Genomic DNA, 23,411 nt, shown 5'->3' on the forward strand with positions numbered 1-23,411 from the left:
TTGTCCGGATGGCTATCATAAGAACAAGACAGGGTGTGGAGAAACTGGAACCTTGTGCACTGCTGGTGGGAATGCAAAATGTGTGGCCACTATGGAAAACAGTAGGGTGGGGTCCCCCAAAATTAAAAGTAGAACTACTGTATGATCCAGCGATCCCACTTCTGGGTATTTATCCCAAAGAACTTAAATCAGGATCTGGAAGAGATATCCACACTCCCATGGTCACTGCAGCACACTTCCTAACAGCCGAGGTGTGGAAACAGCCTTAAGAAAGGAAGGAAACCCTGAAGTTTGCCAGCGTGGGTGAACACAGAGGACATGATGCTAAGGAAACCCGCCAGTCATGGGGAAACAAATACTACACGATGACACTGACACGTGGTCGTTAACAGTCACACTCCTAAAATCAGAATGGTGGTTGCCCGGAGCTGCAGGAAGGGAAATGCGGAGTTACTACCCAACGACCAAGAAGTTTCAGTTAAGCAAGATGAATATGTTCTAGAGATCTGCTGTACAACATTGTGCCTCTAGGGGAAAGGGGGACTCCAGACCTTACACCTAAGTTGAAGGGAGAAGAGGGGAGAAGGATGGGAGAAGAGGAGAGAAAAGGGAAGAAGGAGGGAGAAGGAGGGGAGAAGAAGGGAGAAGGAGGGAGAAGGAGGGGAGAAGAAGGGAGAAGGAGGGGAGATGGAGAGAGAAGGAGGAGAGAAGGAGGGAGAAGGAAGGGAGATGGAGGGAGATGTAGGGAGAAGGAGGAAGATGGGAGATGTAGGGAGATGGAGGGAGATGGAGGGAGAAGGAGAAGGAGGAAGAAAGAGGAAGAAGGAGGGAGAAGGAGAGGAGAAGGAGGGGAGAAGGGGGAGAAGGAGGGAGCAGAGGGGCCTCCTGGAGAGAAGTCTACGCAGGGTCTTCCCAGGTGCTTATTTCAATGCCCATTCTTCACCCATCATTCCTGTTTCCTTATCTTTACTGTTTTTCCTTCCTGGACCATCCCTGATAATTATGTTGCTATTGCAAGTCAACACCTACCAAACATATCCTAGTCCAAGCAAACCCAAGGTCACTTTTCTGTAAATGCTTAAAAAACACGCTAAGTTCTGCTTTTAATCTGCAGGTGTACCATAAATGACCAATTCACGTAAATACAAAGTTCTGACACTTCTGAGACCTTCGATGACGAAGTGAGGTTGAGGGTGCTTAGCCCTCAGTGTCCAAGGAGGCGAAAGCTCTGGGCAGGAGGGGGACCACTGGGAAACTGCAGGGGCTGTGGCAGGGGTGCAGGCCTGGCTGATGGGGAGGAGCCGGCTGCCAAGTGGGAGCAGGGGTGGGGGGGCCCTTTCCTAGTCCCAGGCAAATCTCCCCAGCCCCACGAGAGACCCGGGGGAAGGGGTGCGTACACTCACCAGAAATAGTGTTGCTGATCTTGACAAAGATTTTCTCGAAATCGGCGAAGTCGCTCCAGGAAGACTGGAACATGTGCATGAAGCGGTTGATGAACAGGTTCTCCATCCTGCAGACCAGGAGACAGCGTCCCCACTTGCACTCGCTCTGGCCTTGCCCCCCTCCGCACAGCCCCCTCACACTGTGGCCTTCTGGGCAGCAAGGAACTGAACCCAGGGCCGCTCTAGGAGGACAGCTGTTTGGCCTGGTGGAACCAGGAAAGGAACCAGCATAGATGCCGATGCTCTCCCTACTGCATCTCCCCTGGAAAGGAAAGTCGCCACCGCCCTCGAGAACAGCCCACAGTGCCTCCAATCCCCTCCACACCGGCTTTCACCCATGCGTTCAGTCATTCAGTAAAGTTCTGCTGCCCCCACCAGGGACCAGCTCCCAGGCACAGAGCACCCTAGTTCCTACACAGCTACTCCAGCCAGTCACCTGGAGTTTTAGGGCATGAGCAGTTTGATTGAGTTCATCTCTTACTTTCTGCCTAACTCTGGCTCTGTGCCTGGTACTGAGAGAGAGTTTTCCAAATGCTCCTTACACAGGACAGCCAAATAAGCCAGGACAGGAGCTTCATAAATCCAAAAAGCAGGCTGCACACACTCAGGAGTGAGATCTGAGTGGTCCGAGCGATCCCAGGGGCTTACCGGAGGAGGGAACTCTGGAATGGGCCTGGGAATGGTGGGGGAGAGAGAGAGGGGTCTCCCAGACTTCCTTACTAACTCAAGCAAGGTGCAGGACTGAGGTTAGGGCCTTCTGGTCAGTGCTCATGTGACACATTCTGCCTCAGTTTCTCTCTCTGGAACACCCACAGCTAAGGGTACCAGGCAGTCACACTGTTCCCTCCCCACTGTCAATGCTCACTGCCCACTCCAGAGTTCAAGCCTCCCGCCTGCACTGCCTTTTGTATATCCTCACTTGGGGCCTTTGCATGTGCTGTTCCTCTGCCTGAAATGCCCTCTTTCTTCTCCTCCTGGGTCTATGGGGTCAGTGTATCTGGAGGGCTGGCCTCGAGGAGCCCCACACCTCCTCTGATCTCAGGGTAGCTCCCTTTCCCCAGCCCAGGCTGCCCCATGATGCCCTCTCAGCGGTGCTGAGCCCTGCTCCTGCCTGCAGCGTCGGAGGACAAAGGTGCATCTGCACTGCTCCGCGCAGAGCCGGGGGCTCCAGGCTCTCCAGTGACTCTGGCAGCCCTCATCGCTGACTGAGAGAGACAGTGGATATACCCAGGCAGGGGACCATGCTGGCCAGTGCTCCTCCTGGGGAACCCCCTTCCCATCCACCCACCTCTCAGGCATGAGCAGCAGAGTCAATGCCCCCCAGAAGCAGCAGCCCAACCTGTGCAGGCCTGGGGCCCTCCTTAGACTCGCTCCTTGGTGGGGAGTGGGTGGGAGGGGATAGGGTTGGTGCTGGCTGGGGCCTGAGCACTGTTGCAGGACAGCGTGGAGTTCCAAAGCCACCTCACACCTTTCCCAGCAGCATCAAAGGACTGAGATTTGGGTGTTTTGCCCAGAGTGACCCTGGCTGATGGGGACAGATGGCTGTCTCATCCCAGGGGAGCTACCAGGGAGCATGCATGAGGGCAGCAAGTCTGAGTGACTGAATGCAGGAAAGCAGGGTTCCCTCCTAGCCCTGCCAGATGTGGGAAAGGCACGTGAGGCAGAACACAGCACACCTTTATGACTCCCCTTCCAATCCCCCTGCTCAATCTAGCAAATGCTTCTCCTCTGCACCAGCTGCCTTGGGACCCCCAGGAGGCCACGCTGCCAGGGAGTGGGTCCAGGAGCCATGAGGCTGCTCATCTCTATGGGCCTTGCCTTCTCTGAGTTGGATGACCCAGCTGCCTGAGGGTTCTGGAGAGGCTGCAGTGCTGGGAAGGTGCTGGGGTGCAGCCTGGGCCATGCCATGTGCACAGCCTCCGCTCTACACCCCGGGGCTGGAGAATGAGATGGACTTGTCCTATAGGCTGGACTGGTCTCTTCAACACTTTATCCTAGCCCCTCCCCAGGAGGGAGGGGCTCTTACATGCACACTTATTTTGCACGCATGCTTATTTTGCACACACGCTTTGGAGCCTCACCACGGCTAGGCAGGCCCCGCTAAGCTGCTGTCAGCATCGCTACCCCTTCCTCAGCCAGCATCTGCTGTCCTCCTCCACCTCCCTCGTCCGCTCAGCCTCCTGGGGCAGACAGCAGCGTTAACTGAGAGTAAACCGCACTGTGACATCCACAGTCAGACCGGGTGTGGAAAAGGACACGTTTCTGGGAGAAGACAGGCCTTCCCAGGTCTCTGCAGGCCCAGGATCCCCAGCACATGCCACATGGTGCCCAGGAAAGAGGTCCTGAGGTCTGAGGATCTTGTGGGGAACCGGGAGTGAGTCACAGCCCTTGGCTCAAGGTCTCCCCAGCTGGGTGTCTTTGACTTCAAAACAAAAGGCTGGCACTGAATACAGGGTGGGGTGGGCTGGTACCGAGAGGAAGCCACAGATTCAGGAAGAAGTGGAATTAGGAGGAAAACATTTGCATGTCATCTCAAGGCAAAATATTTTTACATGCTTACAGACAACCGGACTGTTGGGACTCTGATGACCTGTTCCTGCACAAAGAGGAACCTGCAGCCCAAAGAGGGTGATTGGTTCACTCAGGGTCACACAGCCAGCGCCAACATGCACTGGGCTGCTTGCCCTATGCCAGGAGAGAGGACAGCTCTAGTCTCCTCTGCTTCCCCTGCCCCTTTCCTTCTAACAGCGTCTCCATTTTCCACTTCACAGTTTTGCTGCTTGGAGAGGGGGGGCAGTGCCTGCAGAGGAGGGCTGCCTCATTCCAGGCAGAGCAGGTGGCTCAGAAGAGACAAGTCCCCAGAATTACTCACAAATGGCGTGGAGGCTGAACTGCCCAAAGTCAGAGATTCAATGGGGAAGGTCTCTCTGGTGACCTCAGCCACAAGTTTGTTTTCCACAGCAGGACTTGATTTAACCATGGGCAGAGTGGCACGCTCCAGCGTGGGCTGCAGGGACATAGGCTAGCTAGGTGCTGGCTTTGTGGGTTCTCTTTATCAGGAACTGTCCATACAGAGCAGACTGCTAGGCACTTGGATGTCCCTTCCCTAAGGACACTCCATCAGACCTCTAGGGGGCTGCACCAATGGGTCTTGGAGCCCCTGACCCAAGTGCTGGGGTCTGGACGCAGTCTGGATGGGGCTGGGAGTCCCTGAGAGATGGCAGCTGAAATGGGGCTGCTCAGCACCAGGTGTTAAAGGCCTGGCCTAAGATCTCAGCCCCATCACTCCCCAGCCATGTGGCCTTGGGCAAGTCCCTAATCTTGCTGCATCTCAGTTTTCTCACCTGTGAAATGGGCACAATGACTGTCCGTGTCTCACAAGGCTGACATAATGTACAGAAAGCCCTAGTTCATAAAAAGAGTTCAACAAACATTAGCAAGTAGTGCCCCAATTGTTCCTCATTATTAAGCACTGGCATTCTGGGGGACAAGCAGACAAGTTCAAAATCCTATCTGTAGCAAGCTCTGGCCTTTGGCCCTGAGCCCGCTCACACCACCAGAGGCTGCCTGGGGCTCTCAACCTCATCAATGCTCCCAAGCGGCACTCATCTCCCCCTTTCCTTCCCTGGCTCCCCTTTGTAAGGATCACTCTATTTTCTTGACAGACGGTTCCACAGGCCAAGGAAGCCTGGGGGTCCCCCCTCAGTCTCTCCATTATGCCTGAATTCCAACCAGATCCCAGGTCCATCCACACCACATCCCACCATCTTCCCTACTCTCCCACTTCCCCTCTTCACCAGCTCTAGGCTCTCTCCTGTGACCCCTGAAGGCAGCCAGGCCGAGTTTCTGCAATGCAGCAACGATCCCTCTCAGAGCTCCCCGTCTGTCACCGAACCCTGCAAATGTAGGCCTGGAGCAGTCCGTGTAGGCTGTGGCAGCTCTTCTGAGGCCGCCCTCCCAGGAAGCCATCTGTGGTCACAGTGAGGTGCCCCTGGGACCTCAGGCAGAAGGGTGCCCCTTCAGGGAGCTGTCTCCATCCGATCCCATCTGATGGGAAATGCCCAGAGCATGAGGGTCCGAGCCCCTTGGTCTTGGCATGAGGCTGGTCACCTCCTCTGGAACTCAGTCCCATTTCTGCAGTGTTCTACCTTACTAGGAAGGAAGCTCTCTTTCTTAATTTCCTTTGAAGGGTCATTCCCTTATCAGCCCACCAACGCCTGCAATCCAGCTCTAGTCTGCAAACCGTGAGTGGTGAGTAAACGCACAAGTTGTTCCTCCTTTGATGCCACCAGGAAATGTTACAATGCACTTGGCTCTGTGAACAGGCCCCGCCACAGCTGACCTTGGCCTAAGGGGCCCTCTCTGCCAGAGCACCCTCGTCCCATCCCTCCAGGCCCCTGCCTGTGTTTGCAAGGCCAGGCCAGATGCCTTCCTGCTGTGAAGGCTTCATGGTCCCCGTAAGAAGACAACACCAGACAGAGTGAGGGGTCCTCTGTGAGTCCTTGAGGGCGGAAGCCAATCTGAGGGGGCAGGTGTTCAGCAGGTGTGTGATGATGGAGACCTGGGTCCTGTTGGCCTGACCCCATTACCAAGAATGGATGGAAACCAATGCTGTTTTTAGGGAGCATCTTCTCTGTGCAGGGTTGACATATGTGGCCTCATTATATTCTCACAACAGCCCTGAGCAGGAGCTGTGGTCTCATTCTTCAGGTGAGACTCTGAGGCTCAGAGAAGTTAGCTTCCTTAACATCACCCTCCACTGGCCCAGAGGCCTCTCCCACGTGCCCCTCATCTTCTTAGGGTGGGGGGTACTCTGAGCTATCTCCTTGAGGCCCAGTCCCCTTCATTCAGGCTGCACCCTCCTCAAAGGCAGTGGGCACATCTCTCGTTTCTTTCTTAGAACCTCACGGTGCTCAGCCAGCAGAGGCAGGGCTTAGCTGAGCACCGCCCCCCCCCAAAGCTGTGCTGTACCAGGAGGGAATGAGCGCCCATTTCAAGATTTCTTTGCTTGTTCCTGCCAAATAGTCCACAGTTCAAGAGACCAAGTTATATGGCAGATGTGGAGAAAGACGGGCAGTGATGTCATTGGAGAAATGGTGGCCTGTGCGGCCAGTACTGGGGAGCACAAGGGAGGAGACCTCACTCAGGCCCAGGGGCTTCTAGGAGCTTCTGGGAGAAGGTCCTGAAAAATGATGAGTTTAGGCCAAGAAGGGAAGAATGGTATCTGAGTTGCAGGGAATGGCACAGGCAAAGACAAAGGGCATGAAGATGCCTTGCTAACTAGTTCTGGATGCATATGGCTGGGATGTTCTCTGTATCTGGGGGCAGGAGGGAAGGCAGAGGAGCCTGGCAGAGATGTGCCAGCTCTCTCCTGGAGCTAGGGTTATCAGTGAGGGTTTTATGGGGAAGTAAAAGAATTATATTTGCCTTTGTAGAAGGAGCTTCCAACAAACTATATGGGCACTTGAGAATGAACTTCCAATTGCTATGTTGGATGGATCCTAGGGAAACAGGTAGAAGGGTATCCCTGAATGTTCCAGGGAGGGATGACAGAGCTGGGAGGGAAGGACATACATCCTGAGACCCCAGGGGATAGACATGACCCCACAGGCAACTGGGTGGAGGATGAGGCCAAGGGAGGCATGGAGGCCAGTGGGTCCAGCCCTGACTATACACTGGAATCCCCAAGACTCTGAGAACATAAGTAGAAATGGCATCACAGAGGCTGGGTTAGCAGTCTGGGCATGGCCAGGCGGGGCGAGCTCGCAGAGAGAGTACAGCTAAGAGGCTGTCAGCCATGTTGGGGTACATGAGAGGAGAAAGGTGATTGTGCATGTGCGTTTGTGCGTGTGGCAGAGAGAGAGATGGAAAGAGAATAAGACAGAGAGTGAGTGTGGGTGTGTGAAGTACCCATGAGGTGATAACAAAGGCCTCTGAGAGGCCACCTAGGTCATACTCCATTCCTTACGATAGAGTTTACTGAGCACCTACTCTGCGGAAGCTGCTGAGTTAGGCTCCTGAGATACAAAGATGGCAATTAATTTCAGGAACACTGAGCAGACATAAGAAAGGCAAAATCTGGCCTTCACTCCACTGTCCATCCACTCACCCTCCATCCATCTATCCACATATTCTTCTACCAGCCATCCACCCTCCTTCGCTCCCTCCATTCCTCCACCCAACATCCATCCATCCATCCCTCTACCATCCATCATCCACTATCCCTCCACCATCCATCCATCCATCCCTCTACCATCTATCTATCCACCATCTACCCATCCATCCATCGTCTACTATCCCTCTATCATCCATCAATCCATCCTTCTACCATCCGTCTATCCACCATCTACCCATCCATCCATCGTCCACTACCCATCCACCATCCATCCATCCCTCTACCATCCATCTATCCACCATCTATCCATCCATCCATCGTCCACTATCCCTCTGCCATCTATCCCTTCTCCATTACTAAGAAGAGTTGGTCCTATTCCACAAAGCAGTATCATCTCCTCTGACCTTGCTGCCTCTCCATCCTTATCATTTTCTCTCCAGTCTGCCCCCTCACAAGGGCCTTCTTTCCTGCTCAGACCATCCTGGTCAGGGCTTTGCCCTAAAACCCACATGACTTTGGGAATCACTGGGTGGGACATGAGACATTTAATTGCCCTGGTGTTTCCAGGAAGCCAGATGTTGGGTACTACACTGCATTACTAATGTAGATGTTGGTTTTAGTTTTTCTTCCTAGTTGATCTCAGTTGTAGCAGGAAAAAAAATATCCCCTGCTTTAGACCCCAATAGATCTGAATTCAAATTCTGATTGTGCCGATCTCTGCCTAAATGTCCTTAGACAAATTCCCTGACCTGGATCCAGCAGAACACCAGCTTATTTACTTGGAAACATTCAAGAACAGTGTCTACCTCCCAGGATGGCTGTGAAGGTTAAAATAGATGATTCTACTAGAAAACACCCACACTTATGAGCCTGGCACTCAGCAGAGGCGTGATGAGTGTTAGACCCCTACCACCTCCTCCCCCCAAGGTAGGTGCAGCCTGAGGGAGACAAATGCCCATGGTCTTTCCGTTTCCATAGAGGGGGTCCCCTATGGAGGTTGATTGTGAGGCTGTGTTTGCATGTAGAGTTCTTCCTAAATGTGCAAAGGAGAAAGAAGACTTTGGCACAGGCCTGAGTGTGTCCAACCAGGTGAGGGGCCCTTCTTGAGGGGAGCAGCTCTGCTCTCGGCAGATGCTGCCACTGAAGCTGGCTGGGTTAGTGGCTTTCCACCTGTCTGCCTCCTGGATATGCCTACAGGAGGCCAGGGCCCCACCCCAGAGACTCTCCTTCTGGCTCTGGAGTTGGCCTGGAACCAGCGGGTGCTGAAGCTCAGTCGGGTGGCAGAATGATGGATGTAGAGTTTTCTAGATGTGTATGATTGTGAGAACTCCTTAAAGTGTCAAGGCGCACCTCAGGGCTCCCCAACTGGCCCTGGGATGGTGCTGGGGCTCCATATGTTTCAGGAGCCCCCAGGGAGTCTCAGTAGAAGCCCTGTGGGAATTCAGTCATAAAGAAGGAGCACAGAAAAAAAAAAAAAAAAAAAAAAAGAAGGAGCACAGAACTCACATCTCTGCTGCTTATCAGCAGAGGCCACTGAATAAGGTATGTGACTTCCTTAGTCTTCAGATTCTCCAATGATAAGGTGAGGATAACAACTGTGCCTGTCTCATGGGGTTGCTGGGATGGACAGCCAGGGATGGGTGTCAGCGACCAGCACAGCCACGGTGGCCATTCTCACTGCAGAGCCCTGCTACCTAGGTGACAGCCTGGACCCTGACCATCCTTGAACTGGCCCAGGGGGGATGAGATGTGGATGGGGATGGGGCACTTCAAGGAAAGACCTAGACTTTGGGCTGATGACAGAGCTATGTCTGGTGTCTGGAGTCATCACGGTGGTAACTTGCTTTAGGTACAGGCCACCCTGTGGCTGTGCACTGAGGATCCAGTCAAATGATGTGGGAAGAGGCGCCCAGATGAGCCACCCCCCAGCCCAAGCCCCTACAGAGAAAGGAGTGAGGGTCCCACCCAGGCCCCGACCCATGGAGGGCTTGCCCAGCATCCTTAAGCTCTTGGAAACTCACGCTCTGGTGTAGTTCAGAACAAAGTCCACACCCTTCTCACTATCAAACTGGATGTCTCGGGGTAAATCCTTGTGACATTTGGCATCAATACTCAAAGGGAAGCCAGGGTTCCACTCCATCCACCTGAGAATGAATAAGAGGAAGAAAATTTTATCAAATGCCTTGCCTTTGGGTTGGCCCCTCAGGCTAAAGGCTGCCCATGTGGTCTGAGGGCATATCCTCCGTCAGCTGAGTGTGCAGCCTGAGAGGTAACGGGACCTGTCCCAGGGGCTGGTGGTAGTCTGCTTCCCTGTGCCCTGAGCATCACAGTAGGAGGCCCAAGGTCCTCTGAACCCGAGACTGGGCTCTTGGCAGAGGGGTAGAGAATGGCAGGTGTGCACCAGTGCATAAAAAGAAGTTGAAAGGAAGCAGCAGAAGACCTCACTGATTTGATGGGACACTCAACCTCCATCTCTCCCCTGGAATAGAGCAGCCCTGCTGGTCACCGGAGGTAGAAGTGGGTGAGGCTCCCCCAATTCCAGGCTGACCTGGGAAGCCAGTATCCCTCCAGTTCGGTCGACATGCCCCTGCACCGTGTGTGGCAGCTGGGGAATGGGGACGGCAGTCACTCCTTCCCAGTAGGGTGCCCAGGACAGCAGGGTGATTGGATGCGGGGCTTTAGGCACAGATACTGTCCGTGGCCAGCTTAGTGTTATAATCAAAATAATTCCCCCCAAACATGGGCTATGCATTCTGTGCAGCCCAAATTTTCCAATCCTGGTGTCTTGAAACTTATCCTGCAGCACTGGGCACATACATTTTGTTTTTGTTTTTAATTTATTTTTTAAAGACTTATTTATTTTAGAGAAAGAGCACCTGCAAGCATGGTGGGGAGGGGCAGAGGCAGAAGGAGAAAGAGAATCTCAAGCAGACTCCCCACTGAGCAGAGAGCCTGACGTGGGGATCCCACGACCCTGAGATCATGGCCTGAGCTGAAATCAAGGGTTGGACACTTAACAGTCTGAGCCACCAGGTGCCCCTTAAATTTTACTTAAAAACAAAAAAACTTTATTTATTTTTTTTTCTTTGCTTACCACAAAACTCAAACTAACCAAGATTGTTTCTTTAGCTCAGGGAGAATGATCTTGTATTTGTTTAAAAACCAAAATTTACATTCTGAGTAAACAGCTTTTCCTTTTGTATTCCTAATTCTCCTTTAATAAAATCTCTCTTATGACAGGAAAATAAAGCACTAAAAGTTGAAGTCGTGAAAAACTCTGGCATCCCTTTAATATCATCTTGTCCTTTTACTGTCATGAAAGTCCCTATGGTTTTTCATGCTGTCCTGTCGGCCCAGTAAGACTCCCACTAGGACCACCAGAGGTAAACAGGAACTGGATATGCTCAGTCAGAGCAGATGCATTTTGAAAAGCATTTTCTGTCATGCAGTACTGTCACTTCTCACTGTTGGCTTACTTACAATATTCTATTTTCCTGAACTTTAATCTTCTATATTTGTTGTATATGTATTAGCATCACTGCTGGTACATTAACAGGATAAAATGTAGACACGTGTACGTCAACTAATCTACTGATTTTTTCCCCTTTGTTTTAGAAAATGATTCATTTCCTCGAACTCCCGGCCTCCTGCTGCTGTTCCCCAGGCCTCCTGAGGGTGACAGCACTGAGAGATGGATGTGCCCCATCAGGGTAGTCAGGAGACTAGGGCCACTTAGTGCATGGAGACAGTACAGTTCGTAAGCTCACCACCAAAAACGTTGGTGTCCCTCCTACTGCAGGCCACTGCTGTCTCAGACACCTAACAGGCTGACCTGCACAGGGGTCAAAGGACTTTGTGCCCACCGATAATAGGCAAAGAAAATAAGAAGAAAAATAAAATCACACTCCACTGAGGAAGGCCAAGTTGAACAACCAGGCCGAAGGAAGGAAAGAAGCAAAAAAGAGATTTATTTTAAAAAAGGAGATGTGTTAAAGAGATATAAGTAGAATGTTAAAAGACTTTCTTCAACAGCAAAACATGATTTCTGAATTGAAAATTCAACAGAGAAATGGGAAAAGAGAACAGTCACTGAGAGATCTAATTTGTCTCCTGGACAAAATTTGTTCATTCAATAAATAATTACTGAGAACTTGTCATGGGCCGGGCGCTGCTCTGTGCAAAATGGAAGAGAATGTAACACGAATACAGAGCAAAACCACAGAGAAAAGGAAACAACGATGGGGATTAAGGAGTGTACTCGTGATGAGCACCGAGTGTTGTATGGAAGTGTTGAATAGTGCACTGTTATGTATGAAACTAGTATGATGCTGTATGTTAACTACCTGGGATTAAAATTAAAACGTCAAGAAAAAAACCACAGGAGACATGAAAGGCAGATATAGAAGATTTAACATACAGAGACTAAGAGGTCCAAAAGGAGAGAGAGAAATATATGAAGTAAAAATCAAGAAATAAGAGAAAAACTTTCTCAAGTTGAAAAGACCTCAATTTACTGAGTAAGTCCTAGGCAGGAAAGAAAAGGAAAAAGGGCATGTTTAGATATATACTGCCAAAGAGAGAGAAGACTGTGTGTGTGTGTGTGTGTGTGTGTGTGTGTGTGTGTGTGTGTGTGTGTGTTTGTTGCGGGGAAGAAAGAGAAAGGGAGGGAGGGAAAGGAGGGGGTGAGGGGAGGATGTGAGAGGGAGGGGAACTGGGGAGAGAAGAGAGATGCTCTCATAAGCTCATGAGTTTCCAGGAAAAGAAAAATAATAGAGCTATCATTAGGTTTTTCATTTTATACTGAAAATGGGGAGCCAGTGTGAAGTGTTTACAGACTTCTTTTTAGGTCATCCTCTAAGCCTCTTATATCATCAAGTAATTGGTGAGGGCGGGAGAACTTTTGGGGGGTGGGGACAAGCACCAACTCAGATATTATATTACCCCCAAACCTCTTCTGAGGAAATTAACTGAAGAAGTTCAGCCAAAAAATTAGAATGAACCAAGAAGTTCTGAAATCTAGTAAAGAGTATTCATCAAAAAACAATAGCAAGTATAATTGTAAATAAACAAAAATATCAAAGGTATTTTTTTCAAAAATCAAGACCATCATTGCTGCTATTACTTGTTTTGGGAATTCTAGCTGTGAAATAAGAAAAAAATACAGCGATGTAAATAATGGAAAATAACAGACAAAATTATCATCATTTAGATAGTATGACTGACTAGGTAACTAAAAAGACTCATTAACAGAAAAGATTAGTGCCAATAAAAGAGCTTAGTAAGATGTCAATACAAGGAAAATATTTTAAAAAATAACTAATTTATCTTTATCCCAGCAATATTTATTTACAAACAGAAGAATATGCCACTCAGAATGGTACAAGTGATACTTTCTTTTGTCTAAAGTACCCACAGAGGAGAAAGACCTGCAAGAAGAAAATTAGAAACTCTACAGAAGGTCATTACACCAGATCTAGGTGGGGGAAGGCACACTTCTAGGTCTCCACGGGGGGTGGGGAGGACTGACTGTCATCAGCATGTCAGTATATACATATTTATATGTAATTCAAAGCAATTCTCATCATGCAAATCTTAAAAGAGAACAAACAGTGAGAGAATGACAGAGCTATTAACATATATTAGAAAGTTAAATAATAAAAAAAAAAGAAAGTTAAATATTCAAAACATGGCACTGAGCTGCAGAGTGGAAAAGTGGACTAACATGCGAAGTCCAGAAACAGCCCCAAGAAGATATGTAAATGTGACAGAAAACTAGCTAACACTTATCCAGGGCTTTCTAGGTGCCAAATACTAGTCTATGTGTTTTCATGGTTTAATCTATTTAATTCTCTCAAAACCTGGTGAGGTAGTACTATTCTCTTACCCATCTTCTAGATTGAGGGGGTGAGGGACACAGAGACTAAGCAACTTTTGCAGGACATGGAATGAGCTGAGCTTGGAAGCGGGCTTCAGAGCCCGCGCCCATCCATAACCACTGTCCTAGGCTGGCTCTGCACGGTGGGTGTCTGCTCCAGGCAGGAGGGAGGAAAATAATCCGTAATAAGTGATACTGGGGGTGCTGGACTCCTGCGTCACATCGTGTATAAAAATACACGGCAGGTGAATTAAAAGCCAAATGTTAAAGACTAAATCGCAAAAGTATTAGACAAAAATAAAGGTGTATTTATGTAACACTGGGGTGGGGAGGGCCTTCTTACGCAAAGCAGGAAACCCAGAGGCAATACAGGAAAACCAATACATGTAGTTAAGAAAACAAAGAACTAAAATCTTCTGTGACAAAAGCAACAGAAGACAAATGACATGTTCTATACTTATAATGGAAGGATACTAGCCTGATATACAGAGGGCTCCTTTGGATTAATCGTAAGGAAGGGAGAAAAATAAAGCCTACACACAGGCAATTCAAAGAAGAGGCCCTCCACAGAGGCGAAACTCACCAGTGGTGAGGGGAATGCAGATTAAAACAACAATGGGGTCCAACTTACGGATTTTTAGATTGTTAAAAATATAAAAGATCGGCATGACCAGGTATGTCGTAGGTATACACATGCAACTGGAAAATTGCACCAAAAATTGGCATAAAATTGTGGGAAAGGACTTTTGTTAGTATTTCTTAAAATGAAACTGCTACTTTGACCCAGGAGTGTGAGTTCTGGAACTTAATGGACAGTGATGAAAGCACCAGGACATCCAGCTGCTTGTGGAAGGCTGCGTCCTGCAGCACTGTGGGTGATGCCAGAGACAGACGGACAGACAGATGAAAACCAAGCTGAATGTCCATCGGTAGGGGAATGGTTGAATCCACACACAGCTAGAAATATGTGGCAATTTAAGAATGAGGAAATCAAGGAGATATGATTTCAGGACATTAGACTGACCTGAACAAGAATGTTTCAAGCTGAAAAGTATGTCAACAATGCAGGGAAATCGCAACCCTCAGAAATAGCTGCTAGGGGTGAAAGCTGGCAGAACCTCTTTGGGACACAACTGGCAATATCTAGAAAACTTAAAATGTGGCCTGCAATCCTGCACGTCTATCCGTAGGAATATCCCCTAAAGAAACTCTTCCACGACAGCACCAGGAGTCGTACGAGGAAGCTGCCTGGGGTGCAGCTGGTGACAGCCAGGAATGAACGACAGCCCACCTGTCCATCCGCCGGAGAGTGGGCGAGCCTGGTGGTTTGCTCCTACCATGGTGTGCTGTCCAGATGCCTAACGAGTGGAGGACACCTATCTGGGTCAACTGGCTGCCCGCAAAACAGAATAATGGGTGAAAAAAAGCAAGTCACGAAAAGATTACGTATTATAAATCGCAAACCATTACACTACACGCTGCTCTGAGTGCACCATCTACATCTATGCAGTCACAGTAAGAAAAGGGCAGTGCGTGATGAGCCGTGTGGGCTTCTCCAACTGCCTGCCTCGATGACTGAGGGCCAAGGGCCAGCTGCACCTGCAGCTTGCTGACAGACTGGAGACAGTTCTTACTTCACTTCCAAACTCTCTTCTGGAACCCCGAGAGTTCAAGTGAAAGAGGAACCCCTAGATTATGCAGACGATGCAAAGTTCAGTGTTTCCTGAACGGAAGGAGAGGGAGGCATCTGAAAAGGACAGATGAGTGGAAGGAGGAAGAAAAAAATGACGATTAGATCTAAGAAAGGGGAAAACTGTTTCACCAGAAAGCTCTTGGCCCCATTTTCCTAGTCCCAGCCCCATCCCTGTGAAACAAACACACCCCTGGATCGACCGCTCCTTAGGAAAGGGGCATTTTCCAAAGGGTGTTCCACAAAGGACTTGTTCTGCTGGATGTTAAGAATTATATGTCAGATTCTCTTGGGAAACACTGGACTAAAAAAAATTAAGCACAATCCACTAGCACAGAACTTCTCAGAATTCTCCATGCTTATGTGCCCTGGAAACCTCCATGAAGGGCATGGGATTTCCTGAACTTGTCTTATCTTGCGGACAAAGTTCTGGGACAGTGCTCCAGGGCACACTTTGGAAAATACTGAGTGAAGGCAATGTGCCTGTAAGACTAATTTATCAGCTGGTAACATCTTAGTCTGAGTTACAGTGGAACTGATAAAACTTGTCCACTCATCAAAAGGATACAAACCGCCGATTCTCTGAAAGTTGTTTAGCATCACCACAATCTAAGATTCCCTCTTCCCACAGGGCCAAAAGTACATGAAGTGCTCACTGTAAGGGTTTTGACAGGGGTTGCTGAAGTGGGGAGGAAAGCTGAGGAAGGAACGAAGAAATAACAACTCTCAAAAAGTTGAAAATAGAGCTACCCTACAACCCAGCAATTGCACTACGGGGTATTTACCCCAAAGATACAAATGTAGTGATCTGAAGGGCACGTGCACCCGAATGTTTATAGCAGCAATGTCCACAATAGCCAAACTATGGAAAGAGCCCAGATGTCCATCGATAGGTGAATGGATAGAGAAAATGTGGTATATATACACAATGGAATACTACTCAGCCATCAAAAAATGAAATATTGCCATTTGCTATGATGTGGATGGAACTAGAAGGTATTGTGCTCAGCAAAGTAAGTCAATCAGAGAGAGATAATTATCATATGATCTCACTCATATGTGGAATTTCAGAAACAAAATAGAGGAGCATAGGGGAAGAGAGGAAAAAATAAAACAAGATGAAACCAGAAAAGGAGACAAACCATAAGAGACCCTTAATCATAGGAAACAACTGGAGGGGATGGAGGTGGAAGGATGGGGTAACTGGGTGATGGACATTAAGGAGGGCAGGTGATATAATGAGCACTGGATATTACATAAGACTGATGAATCTCTGATTTCTACCTCTGAAACCAATAATACCCTATATGTTAATTAATCTAAATTTAAAAAATAAAAAAATGGGAAAAAATTACTTCAGAAAAAAAAAGAAATAACAATCCTTTAAGATGGGAATGGTGGTGGAGAGCTCCCAGACAATGCCCTGTGCACTGTGCCAAATACCCAAGTCTCAGTACACAACCATATGGTGTCTGAGCTGAGAAGCTCACACACAAATGTCTTACATAACAAATTCATAAATCTTTAATAGTACTCATATAATCTGATTACCTTCCCTTACCTGATATAAAGACATAGAAGTTTTATATAAACATTTTACTATGAAATTGAATATATGAATACATAAACATATGTATATGTATATATATGTACAGACGCATGCAGAAAAATGCATGCATCTATATAACCAACATCCGGATGGAGAATCAGAATGTTACTGGCACCCCCACACTGCACCTGCTTCCCACTCACCATCCTCCCTTTTATGAGAATCATTTCCTTGTTGTTATTTATTGTTCCACTGCTATATAACTTTCCCTAAACAATGTAATTCCAAACTCTATGGAAGCTATGTTTGGGAGGGGAAAGAACACTAATGTAAATCCAAGCTTTTGCTGCCCAATTCCTCCTAAATGCTGATATGGTTGACCTCAACTTTTCTCCATAATGCTCTTTACCATCTCTGCCTGGAGTGGTGGTCAGGGGTAGCTTGAGGATTGGGGAGCCCTCCAGGGAACCGGTGGCTTGGCCATTATTTGTCAACAGTGGTCAGCCATAACCTGTGGGCACAGTTTTTTTTAATAGCCATTTGTCATAACTCACCGATACTGTTTCTGCCGTGTTTCTAGCTCTTTACGTCTGTGCTGCTTGAGAATGTGAATTTGGTCATCACAGGCCAACTTTGCTGTGAGGAAAGGGCAGGACTGTGAGAAGAGCCATAAGAAGAAGGGTAACAACATTCAGTACTTGGGTTTCCCTCACACCCCCTGCCTGTGCACCATCTTTACCTGCCTCAGAATACCCTCCCCCATTCATACTGAGGACACTGGGACTTTGGGAGTTTGAACAGCTTTGCCTTTGAACTTTGCCCAAGGTCATATACCTAATTAGTAGATTTTCAACACAAGATTCGAAACCTGTGCTCTTAGCCACTCCTATTGTAAAAGACAAATCCAGTTGCCCCTCTTTCTGCCTGCTCACTCATTAAGCTGCGGGCACTCAGGGCCCTGAGAATCACATCCAGCCCCGGGCTTGGTTAGCAGGCGTTACGGGGGGCAGGCCGATGATCTGCTGCCTCTCTCCTGCAGGCACTGGGTATATAGCAAGTTGTCTTAGCTTCCTCACATGTAAAATGAAGATAATAATGCCTATTTTTAGGGTCATGATGGGGATTTGGGGAGTACTTCACACAGTGCTTGGCACCCAGTAAGTGGGAACAATAATTATTATTATTGTCCTTATAATCATGATGGGCCTGAGCTGCTTCTTCCTCCCTCTTAGCCCAGATTCAAAGGTATCTTGGTTCTCATTTCAGGAGTGGGGCAAGTAGCTTAAGGGCAAGGTCAAGCTGCTCAGGGCCTTTAGAGCAGGAGAGGCTCATTCCTGATTACTATATATATATATATATATATATATATATATATATATATATAAATATTATATATTTAAGGTAAAGCCAGTGAACAGTTAGTGGGAGCCCAGACTAGCAGGATTCCAGAACATCTCCTGAAAAGGGGGCCTATAATAGTGCTTCTCCAGCTCTCTGTGGTTTTGAAAATTTCCATTCCATCACAGAATGATATTTTTGTAAAATACAATAAAAATTAACTATGGGAAAAATGAAATAAAGAACAAACCAAGGACATTCAAAACAAAGCCCTGTCTTTATTATAAGATGCAACAGAATAATTCTTTCAAGTTACTATAAAAGCTTGTAAATGCCTACTTTCAGTCTCTGTACTTATCTCATTAAAGACCAATACCCACCAGTTCTTAGCCCACACTCAGAACCCCTTCTGGTTGAGGCAGCTCCAGTCCAGGGCTGGAACCCAGAGGAAGATCAATAGGGCACCTCTTTGTTCTCCAGTGGCGATGGAAAGCCAGCCAGTAGGCACAGCCCGAGTGAAAGGCCAGTGAAGGCCAGATAAATATTAACTGTAACAACAGCTGTCCCTGGCTGTAGGAGACACTGTCGTGGGGACTCGACATTCATCATTTCTAATATACCTCTTTCTCTGGCACCTGGCTCTGAGAAATTGGGTCTCTTCAGTTCCAGTGGTATGAGTAAGTCAGAACATGTGAAACTGCATGTACCAAGTTTCAAAAGGTGTAAGCTCCATTTCTCCTGGCCCTGAGGGTGTTGGACATTTACTGCAGTGACTGATAGAACTTTTGGGAGCATAGCAGGTGACCAAGTGACAAGACCTAGACTAAATGCCCCAAAGCTCGGGAGTGGGGGTTGATGCCAAAACACTGATATGAGTGCCTTACTGAAGCTGTCTTTCCACATAGGTGTTCTGGATCCCCAGGACCACAGTGATGGGCCTCTGACCATTATGTTCACCCTAGGTGCCATGGTGAAGTATTAGATGGCAGAGGTTACCATGTCACTCGTGGGCTAGGCCCCTTCATTTCCAAGTTGTCCCAAGGTTGGTTGTTGTGCTATGTGGTGGATTAAAGATGGCCATAAATTCCTTGACATTCTTTCCATTAGGAGGTGGAGACTGTCCCCTTTGAGTCTGGGTGGGTTCTGTGGTCTATTCTATTGCTTGGACCAATAGAATATGGTGGAAGTTACCCTCTGCCAGTTCCCAGGCTTGGGCAGGAAGAGACTGGCAGCTTCCACCTCCTTCTCTTGAAGTACTTGCTCTTGGAAGCCGGCCACTGCATAAGAAGTGCAACTATCCTGTGACCGCCAAACTGTGAGAAGCCCAATGCCATAGAGAAGGCTTCAAGAATGAGATTCCAGGTGGAAAGAGAGGCCAAGGAGCCCTGAGGCACTAGGCATGTGTGGGAGGAACCATCTTAAAAGTGAGCCTTCTAGTCCTTCCCCCTTTGCTAATGCTTCACAGCTCACAGATGAACTGCCTAGCTGAGCCTTTCCTAGATTTCTGACCCATAAGATCATGCACAGAAGAAAATGGCCGTTTAAAGCCACCAGACTATTACATAGCAATTGATAAGTGGAACAAACTGGATGGATAGCTCCTAGGTGTCCCTCCAGATCTACCCTGTCTTGTCCCTGAAGACCCTCATCTTGTCCTTGATGGGAATGAACTACACTGATGGGCTTCATACTGGGTTAGCCACTGGGAACCCTGACCAGGGAGAGGAGGGCGTGGGAGAATGAGGAGAGGACATAATTCTCCTGGTCCTCTCTCAGTACTTCCCCAGTGTCTGCACTGGTGATGCAGTGTCTGCATATCTACTGGGAGCCATAGCTACTCCCAAGGGAGCACTGTCTCGAGGACACTTCCCTTCTTGGATTAATCTGGCTTTCCTTCTCTCCCCTCACACTACCAGGACTAGCAGTGCCAATGGCCTCCACACTGGTGTGCTCCCCTGCACACTGGCCTTTCTAAACATCCTCATTTGAATGGGCCATACTTTTTTTGCTGGAAAGGGATTCATGGTATGTGGGAAGAGGGACCGTCCTACCAAGACCCTGGGTGGGAGTGGCAGGAAGGAGACCAGGAGCTAGTGTTTTTCCAATACCAGAGAAAGAGAAGAACCTTGTCTACAACTGTTCACATTCTGGCCACCACAAGACAGAGGAGTTCTGCGTTTTTTTGGTTTTTTTTTTTTTTTTTTTTGGTCATGAGGTCAGGAAACAAAAAATCCTTCTAGCTCCACTCACTCAGTTTGGAAATATTTTTAGAATTTGGTTTCTTAAATTCCATGTGAGAAACAAGGGGATGTGGCCTGACAGTTTAAGAACATGAAGTAGAAAAGAACTTCTTCCTCCTCTGTCTCGGTTTTCTTAGATAAAAATGGGGGTAGTAATCATTTCCATTTTACCTTCACCCTCTGTGAAGAATGAATGATCTAGTAATAGGAATGCGCTTTCAACTAGGAAGTATTAAACATCTTATGGGTAAAACATCTGTCCTCTTCCTCATTATTCTAGTGGTACACAGCTTTGAAGATTTCTCATTCGGGTTTTAGAGTGTGAGAAAACTGAAGAGCCATGACTTGAAGTCAGATGGAATTTTGCCAAGGCATGGGTTTGACTCCCATATGCTAAGAGGCTAGTGTGGAAGGGGGAGTCATTCAGAGGGAGAGTGGCCTTAGCTGACCTTTGCCATCCATCCCTCTCTCTGTTCCTCCACACCAGGCCAACTCCCTATCTCTTATGAGGAATGCTCTTCCAAGGAAGTGCTGGGTTGGGGTCTGTACACTGGAGGGTCTTGCTTAAGAGGGTAGATTTTAGGTTCTTTTTTAGCGAAATGTAGGACTTCTGGTTTAACAACTGGTGACCATGACTGCCAGGTCTGGCCATGGCCCCTCCAGGCTGGCACTTGGGACACTCTTATCAACCTCCTCCCCTCCCAGGTCTGTATGGGGTACCCTGGAGCCCAAGCCCCACTATGACCCCCAGAGAGGAAAACTGGAGAATTCCCCTGGAAACTGCCCATCTAGGGAGATGTCCTGCAGGTGTGTGCTATGAGGGACCCTCCGGCAAAAAGGGAGTCATAAGCTTGCCCCTGAAGGATGGCAGCACAGAGGGAAGACAGCTGAGCACGCGGCCAGGGGCCTCTCCCTCCACCCTCTGCCTTTGGGGCTTGTTAGTACCCTGAGGAAGTCACAGCACCTGCCGGTGCATCGAGGCTCAGAGCAGCAGCGTTGCTATTCCCCTGAATACAGTTCTTGGAGGAAGGAGGGCCTGCGAGGCCCCTTAGTCCCTGGGAAGCTCTGGAGTGGACACTCACCGCGCCCGTCTCTCAGGACGATCTCGCCTTCGCCGGTGATCCAGCGGTAGCACGGGAACTCGATGTAATCTCCGCAGGGTGTCTTCAGCGTGATGTACTTCAGGTACCAGTCATCGTGGAGCCAGTATTTGCGCTTCTCGATCTTGACCAGCTGGATTTCGCCCAGTTCTTCGTCCACTGTCACATCATAGGAATCAACCTGAGAGGAGAAAAAGGCAAATCAGGTTGTCTAGGGGTTTTCTGAGCCTTTGTATCACCCCTTAGTTCATTTAGCTAAGACGTGGCCGAATGCCTGCCCTTGGCAAGGCTCCATGCTGCACCTGGGAGACACATGGGGACAAATCCTGGCTCTCCCTTTATGGAGATGGAGGTCTAGTGAGTGAGGGATGGATGGGGACATTCGTCACATTCAGAGCGGGACATTCTGCTGTCTGTACATGGTTCGGGCTGGAAGAGGGGAGACTCCAGGGAGGGATGCCCTCTGCTAGGCTGTGCTTGGTAAGAGTCCTCTGCAGCTGCCCCTGCTCACAATGAGGGCAGGGGGGTGGCTGGCCTTCCCGCCCTGCAGGCTGGAGAGGGCAAACTAGTCCTGGCATGCTTGGAGGCCCTTTACATCTTACAAAAGGCTTATTGACAATTGCTATGGACCCCTACAATGATGTGAGGATGAGGGGCAGTCATGACCGTGTCACCGACGAAGATACTGAGGCTTACTAAGTCCCACTTCAGCTATTCATTGGTAGAGATGGACTTCTAATCCAGACCTTTCCAGTACAGCTACTCCATGTCTCCCTTGTTCTCTGGGGAGCAAATAACTGAGCAAAAATGAAGAGCCTCAGGTATAAGAGAAGTTGCACAGATACACATCATCCTAGGGCATCCTCTGTCACTGAGCCACAGAAAGAAAGATAAGAAAGAAAATCAGATAGGTGGTACCCATGAGATCTGTGGGAGTGGTGGGCTGAGGTTGGTCTTGCTGCTAGAAGGTGCCACCGCAGGCCCTGTGCAGACTGCCCACCAGGTCCCTGAGCTGCTCAGTGCTTTGTGAAGCCAGGCTCCTGACTCTGGGAGATGGGCAGGCAACACTTCCAAGGCTCTGGGGTGATCTGTGTGTCTGCAACTCTTGGTGGCAGAGGGAAAACTCTTGGTGGCAGAGAGCTCAAGCGTTACATCGGGTGTTCTATATACTAGCAGGTCTGGGAAGTCCTGCACTCGGTGCCGCCCCTCCCCCCGCAACCCCCGCCCAGGTACTTTCTAAGCTGGATTTCACCAGTCCTTGAGCTTTTTCGCTGGTGGCAGAAACTAGAGTTCTGTGTGATAGTGAAGCAAATGGAGGGGGCGAGGGATTCATCCTGCATGTGATCCCATGCGTCTCTGTCTCCAACCTTCTCCCGCCAAGCTACCAGAGGAACCCCAGGGAGGACTTCCTAAGAGGAATGGGAAGTTGGGTATTTTTAGCAAACCTCTTGGTTCTGAGTGCAGTGAGCAGCTCGCATGTTGCCGTTACTGAAGATGCCAGACACTTGTGGTCAGAAAGTGGAAGTCTCCTCCCTGTGCCCTGTGGTCTGGGCCTGGGTCCTCAGAATGTTTCTGAGGACCAAGGAGCCAGGCCTCTGTGCTGGGATGACATTTCTTGGTCCCTAACAGGTGCGCAAGCCTATCTGTGCTGCCAGAATGCACCCTCCTGCAGGGTGAAAGAAACCTTCTTTCCCACAGTGTGTCTGCGGGAGAGCAGAATGCATAGGTGAGGTCACAGAGAGCACTGACCCCCAGGCTTCGGGACCTCAGCTGAGTAGTTTATCTGTACTGCAGGGTTCTAATCCCTTGGGAAGAAGCCAGGAAGCCCCAGGGTGCAGGAGTCCCAGTAAAGGGCTGGATGACCCAAGGAGCTGGGAGGAGAAGAGGAAAAGAAGGACGCAGCTCTTCCGGGGTGACTTCTGGGGTGGGAGAGAATGGAGACCCCTGAGCTGAGGCATCAGGAGGCCATGTGGTAAGGTTTCAGAGGTGAGGTCAGTGGGGAGGGGTAGGAATGGGCAAGGCATTTATCTGTAGAGAACAGAGAGCAAGACTCCTTAGGTGG

At 48.9% G+C, this 23,411-nt stretch overlaps 1 protein-coding gene across 1 annotated transcript in view; it reads right to left on the reverse strand.

The window, feature by feature from the left end:
• The window catches only part of ALOX5 (arachidonate 5-lipoxygenase), a 42,513-nt gene that overhangs the window by 15,385 nt on the left and 3,717 nt on the right, over positions 1-23,411 (reverse strand). The window contains exons 2-5 of the mRNA XM_047703125.1: positions 21,332-21,530; positions 17,226-17,307; positions 9,579-9,701; positions 1,404-1,510 (exon numbers count right to left, since the gene is read on the reverse strand). Coding sequence (XP_047559081.1) covers positions 1,404-1,510; positions 9,579-9,701; positions 17,226-17,307; positions 21,332-21,530 — 511 coding nt within the window. The remainder of the gene's footprint in view (positions 1-1,403; positions 1,511-9,578; positions 9,702-17,225; positions 17,308-21,331; positions 21,531-23,411) is intronic.

The sequence above is a fragment of the Lutra lutra genome, chromosome 14, assembly GCF_902655055.1.
Source record: "Lutra lutra chromosome 14, mLutLut1.2, whole genome shotgun sequence".
NCBI classification, from domain to species: domain Eukaryota; kingdom Metazoa; phylum Chordata; class Mammalia; order Carnivora; family Mustelidae; genus Lutra; species Lutra lutra.